This window comes from Mycteria americana, chromosome 22 (assembly GCF_035582795.1).
Source record: "Mycteria americana isolate JAX WOST 10 ecotype Jacksonville Zoo and Gardens chromosome 22, USCA_MyAme_1.0, whole genome shotgun sequence".
Taxonomy (NCBI): Eukaryota; Metazoa; Chordata; class Aves; order Ciconiiformes; family Ciconiidae; genus Mycteria; species Mycteria americana.
Window position 1 is genome coordinate 5,229,902 of NC_134386.1, and position 6,000 is coordinate 5,235,901.

The 6,000-nt window shown below is 52.7% G+C and overlaps 1 protein-coding gene across 3 annotated transcripts in view; it reads left to right on the plus strand.

Moving 5' to 3' along the window:
* The window catches only part of LOC142419888 (acid-sensing ion channel 2), a 523,294-nt gene extending 519,009 nt beyond the window's left edge, over positions 1–4,285 (plus strand). For 2 of the 3 annotated variants that reach the window (XR_012778660.1, XR_012778661.1), the window contains exons 9-11: positions 3,141–3,209; positions 3,428–3,602; positions 3,945–4,285. Coding sequence is in view for 1 of the 3 variants with exons in the window: in XM_075523289.1 (XP_075379404.1) it covers positions 3,141–3,209; positions 3,428–3,529 (171 nt within the window). In the remaining 2 variants the exon portion in view is untranslated. Of the gene's footprint in view, positions 1–3,140; positions 3,210–3,427; positions 3,647–3,944 lie in introns of those variants that run through there. The other variant, XM_075523289.1, reaches the window with a different exon arrangement.
* Positions 4,286–6,000: the final 1,715 nt, after the last annotated feature.

Consider the following 6,000-nt stretch of genomic DNA (forward strand, 5'->3'; position numbering starts at 1 on the left):
CTCTCCATGTGGGGGGAGCTGGCATGCAGCCGTGGCATGGCACGGCCAGGTTCGCTTGGCACCCTGCCTCTGCTAACGAGGTTTGCTTCTGGCTTGGGCTAATTAAGCACCACCTTCATGTGGCTGTGCTGCTTCCCACCCTGAAGCTTGCACTGCCTGGGGTGTTGGCTGGGGACCTGCTGCTGCACCCTCCTGTCTCCGTGCCCAGTTGGGCTTCTCCCAGCAGCACGCTGTTAACGTCTTCTCATAAAAACACCGTTAATTAATGCCTGAGCCCCAGTCCAGCCGTAAGGTGAGTGAAGCAGCGAGGCCAGACCTCGTACCGCTGCTGGGGGGGTGGAAAAACCCTACTCCTTGTTATCTGCTGTCTGCAGCTCTGCCAGCAGCCCTGGAGCAAGGAGCTTTCTAGGAAGCACCGAGACGAGCTTGAGCGTGGTCCCGTGGCTCTGCCGTGGCTGAGAGCAGCTGCTCCGGAGAAGAGTGCAAGCCCTCTTTAATGGGAATTATTGCAATAAGCAGTCCGGAGGGGACGTTGCTTTCTGGCAGCCCCCCCTCCTCCTGCCTTCTAGCAGCAGCAGAGTTACGACCCTTGTGTATTTTTAATCTCTTTTTGCCTAAGCAAGTTCCCCCAGTGAATACTGATGTCTCAGCCCAGCAGCACAGCTCAGCATCTCAGAATCACAGAATCACAGAATCGTATAGGTTGGAAAAGACCTTTAAGATCATCGAGTCCAACCGTAAACCTAACACTGCCAAGCCCACCACTACACCATGTCCCTGAGCACCTCATCCAAACGTCCTTTAAATACCTCCAGGGATGGCGACTCAACCACTTCCCTGGGCAGCCTCTTCCAATGCTTGATAACCCTCTCGGTGAAGAAAAATTTCCTAATATCCAGTCTAATATCTAATCTCCCGGGGGGTTCGGCTTTTCTATGCCACGGTGCCAACGCAGGCCTCAGCGGTCCCATGCTGTCACAGCCTGCCGGCGGGCATCGTCCCTCCAGCGTCCTCTGCCGCTGCCCCTGCGAGTGCAGAGGCAGATTCCAGCTGCCCTCTGCACCCTCCTGCCATTTGGACTTTTTCCACCTCATTTTTTCAACTAAATGGGCCACGGTCCAAAATAACCCGCCCTGGAGCATCCTCCCCCCCAGTCGTTGATTTTCCTTCCCAGTCTTCATCGCCGCATCGCAGAAGGCTTCATGTTGGGGGTCAAGCTCATGATTGTTGTTTATAAAAGGGGAAACTGAGGCAGGGAGAGGGGCTGCAGCTGGATGCGCGCTGCTGAGGAGCAGCTCTCGGTTTGCACCAAGATGACCCCAGGGACCCAAACGTGCAAGCGTGTGTCTCGTTTTATAGCAGGAAAGAATGAGTTCATGGCTTGGCGTGGTTTCAAGAAGGATGCAAACATCTACGGAGACAGGCAGTTCCCAGCCCGTTTGGCACATCCCAGCCCAAGGTCCTTTGCCCTTGTCCCTGGGAAGGTGCCTCCTGCTAATTCAGCTCATCCATCCATTGCCTGGTGATTTTAATGCAATCGCTTTGGGTCCCCTGCACCCAAATATGCAATATCTTAGACCTGCATAGTCCAGCACTCTCATAGCCCTGTATCGTGATGGGACCAGGGATTTTTAATCCCATGGGATATTGCAGTCAGGGGGCGTTCGTGGCTCTTGCATTAACGTGTGCCAGGCCAGGGGGGTGCACAGCGGTGTCAGGCAACCACGGTCTCTTGTCTGAGCTCGCTGGGGCATCTTGAAAAACCTCTTAATGTTATTAAAGTTGGGATGCTGGCTTTATGTTTTAAGACAGTCACTCCCCATCACAGTCCCTTCTGGGCAGCTGTTAGCACTTGCTGGCATTATTCTGCAATAAAATATATTGAAAATTACAAGCATAAAGCTCATAATGGCTTCGGAGTGCAAACAAAACCTGCGTCTCAGTTTATATCTCAGGCTGAATGCACACAGTATTTCATTAAAATCGCCTATTCCCAGCTTTCTTGGGGTTCTTTCATAAGAAGGTAATAAGAAACCTCTCAAAGTTTGGATTTTTCTTCTCTGTTTTACTCCTTTGTTTGACACCTGCTTAGAAAACTTGGCAAATAGTTTCTTGCTGGTTTTTTTTCCTGTTTTCTTCTTCTTTTTGGGCAAACATGGCTTAGGAGAGCATCCTGTCTCCTTGGAGAGGCTCCCCGAGCACACCTGGGGATGCACCAGCAGGTTCACCCAGCTATGCCCTATGTGGGGCATCTTCATGGCCACCCGTGACAGATACTTAACCCAGACACACCAGACAGGGAGAAAAGGAATAAAATGTCTTAAACGATGCCTAATCGACATGGTTGATCTAATCTGCTCAGCGTTTCATCAAGGTGGGGTTCGGCGCACCTAAAACTCATTGCTTTTTCAACCAAAGCATTTGTAAACTCTATGAGATTGCCAGGAAATGGATACAACTATTCTTTTCCAGAGGATAAGAATTTCCTCTGGAAGTTCTTCCTCCATCGGAGGAAGTATTGACCCTAGAGATGAGTTTTTTGCATCGTTCGCTAAGCGCAATCCTCCTCTTAGTCCTGCCCCAGGACAGAGTTGTGCTTCTGGGCTCACTGGGGTCCCAAGTCCCCACCACGCATCTCTGCATGCCAGCCAGCATCCACCTCACTTCCTTAGGAACTGACCCAATTTTTCACATTTTTAGCTTTCTTCTTTTTCTTTCTTTTCCCCCGGGTGGAAGTTTTTCAGAAAAACACGCACTTTTCAACCTTTCTGGGATTTCCCTTGAAAATACATTCTTCAGCAGCAGCAGCTGCCAGGGAAATAATGTGGCTGTGAAGGGAAATGGTGCTCACATAGCTGACATTTTTCAATAAACCCCCAAACGTATTTAAAAAATTGAGGCTTTGGGGTTTTTTTCCCATGTGAAGAGTTCGGTTTTGACACATGGGGTGGTTTTCTTGGAAAGATTTTCTCCTTCTCCATACCCTTTGGAGGGTGTCCTCCAAAGCTAGCGCATGCCCTGGGGCTGCGGACCCAGCGCCGTTGGGTGAGGCTGCCCCGTGCCTCCTGGATGCCCGTGCAGGCAGGGCAGATGTGCTTGCCTGTTCCTGCCCACCTTAACCCAACCTCCCTCTTTTGCAGCTGATCAAGGAGAAATTATTAGACCTACTTGGAAAGGACGAAGAGGAAGGGAGCCATGATGAAAATGTGGTAAGGAGCCCCATTGGGAGAGAGGAGGACATTTCCCTGCGGTCGGCTCCGTAGGCAGGCAAAGACGCTCGATACAGATGCAGCATTCGGCCCTGGCTTGAGTTATTTCCAAAGGATTGATGCTATGGCTTGGCCAAAGAAAGGAGATAGCAGCTGGGGAGGGACAGGGAACATCCAGCGGCTCCAGGGTAACCCTGTCCCCTGCTCTCTGTCCGCAGAGCACTTGCGACCCCATGCCAAATCATTCGGAAACCATCAGCCACACTGTGAACGTGCCACTGCAGGCCACCCTGGGAACGCTGGAGGAGATCGCCTGCTGACACCGTCCGACCGCTCCACAGTGCCAACACCTAAGGAAGGAAAACTGCACAGGAAAGCAGGGACCAAGCTCAGGTTTGCAACGGGGGAAAAAAAAAAAAAAAAAAGGAAGAAAATCGCTATGCATTAAAAAAAAAAATATATATATATATTATATATATACTCTGCCAAAACCAAGCGAGAGGCGCCTTGGACTTGACTTGTGTTGTCCTTTCCTGTGGGGGGGTTGTCTTCAAGATGTGAAGGCAGCAGCTCATTTTTGAACTGTACAAAACAAAGAGACCACCACCACCACCAAAAACAAAACCGAAGCCCCGCCATTTCACATACTGCCAAATGTATAAAGCACTTGCATGCCAGTTCTTTTTATGGCAATATATTCCTATCTGTCTTTATAAGCTCTGTTCCTCTTTACAGTCTCTGATTTTCACTACAAGAAGGAACTCGCGGGCCCAGCCATCCCCTGAAATCACCATTACTAACGTCGTAGGCTGAATTAGAATAAAGAAACAAAAAGTCGCAGCTCTTGGATTCTTCTTACGTTCTTGTCCTTCGTGTCAGTCTGTGATGAATCTTAAGCTAAGCCGGGTCCCCCGAGGCCGGGCCACCGCCGGGGCTCCTCAGCGCTACCAGTCACCCCAAGGTGAGCATCCCTGGAGAGGGGCCGGACCGGGTGGCTCTCGGTGGATCGTCCCCCCCAGCTGCTGTGTTGTGCTCCTCCATCTGCACTGCCTGGATAGTCCGTCTGCGGCGGGTGGGCACGGGGCGGTGGGTTTCTTTTTTTTTTTTTTTAATTTTTTTTTTTCTTTTTTTCCCCCCGTTAATGGATTCTGTGCTTTCTCCTCGTTCTCATGACTGATATTAAAGCTGGTCTTGTGGAAATGGCCAGGCTGTGTCATTTCTGCCTTGCCCCCCACCCCAAGCTGGAGCCCCCGGTGCAGCCTCAGCACAGGGTGAGGGGCAGGCGCCAGGACAAGCCCATCCTGGGGGCTGCCTGGGGCCGTTCCTCACCTCTCGCCCCCCCTTTACCCCTTCCACCACGTCCTCACACACCTCCTGATGGGGCCATGGGCCGTGATGCCATGGCCACGCTTAGCCTCTCGTGCTCAGCTGCATCCCTGTCTGCTCCGTGATGGTGGGGCCAGCTCTGATGTTGTGCATTGTGGTTGTCTCTTGGAATCTCGTTTATTAGCGACCAGGAGTTTAAGTAGAACCGTGTCAAAATGATGCTGCTTTACCCCAATAAAGAGAAGGCGAGTTTCCTGGAGCTCCAAACCCTGCTGGTTTTGTAGCCTGGAGGAATGGGAGCAGGACGCGATGTGTGGGTGTGTTTGCACCTCTGCTAGCTCATGGCTAGCTCATGCTGCTGAATGGCCAGTGACCGTGACCAATGTGGTGGCCACAGCAGGGAGACTCACAGCTAGACTGTGGAAAGCTGTTTTGGGAGAGCTGGGTGTACCCAACCTTGGGAGGGTTTTAAACCAGCCACAGGGAGTGGAGGTCAGCCCAGATTTACCCACAGGGGATGCTGCAGACAGGAGGTGTGTTGGGGTCTGCAGCCACCTGAGGGACTGAGGACATCCATTTGCCCTGGAGAAGGTGCAAATCCGTCCTCCAAGCCTGTCTCGCGTGCCCGTGTTCATGCACAAAACCACTTTCCTTTGGGACAAATCCTTCTGCTGCCCAGAGCATGGTGCAGAGGGCTTCCAGTCCATCACTTGTTCTGGAGTGGACTGTCCCCCAAGAGCAATGTCAAGCAAGCAGCCAGACAAGGGTGGTCAGGGTAGGTCCATGTCCTGGACCACCTAAGTCAACAAGAGCTTCCCTGTGCTTGGACAGAAGTCCCAGCTGAGCAGCCACACAGACAACCTCAGTGCACTGCAGTGTCTCGGGGAAAGGCAAGTCCTGTCTCTGCAAAGCCCAGATCATGTCCCCCCCATCCCATGCCACCAGCCTGAGCCCCACTGCCCTCCCCGCCACGCCAACAGCAGAGCCTTGGAGCAATGCTCCCACATCCGCCACTGCGGCTGCCCAAAATAACCTCTGCGGAGCAGCATGTTGGCAGGGCAGCCACAGCAACGGGCTCTTTCCATGCAGTAAGCTCTGTTCCTTGGAGCTGCCATGCGTCCTTCCCCGGTTGGAACCGTTTTGGCTCCTCTGCCTGCTTTTGGTGTGGCTTTGGCTGATTGCACGGTAAGCGAGCCTTGCTGAGGCAAGAACAAGGGCCGGGATTGCAGCCCAGCCTTCCGCCATGCTCACTGTCCACCAAGGGCAGGCTGAAGCCCTTCTCTTCCCTTCTCCTGCCCTTGCTCACTGAGCCCGAGCAGCTGCTTTGAGGGTGTCCCACCTGTACAGACACGGCATGAGCCATCCAGCATTGCCCGTGCAGCCATCACAGCAGCCCGAGCTATGAGCAGCAATGCCATGTGTTGTAACGCAGCCCTGTGGAGCTGTCCCAGCACCAAAGGCTGGA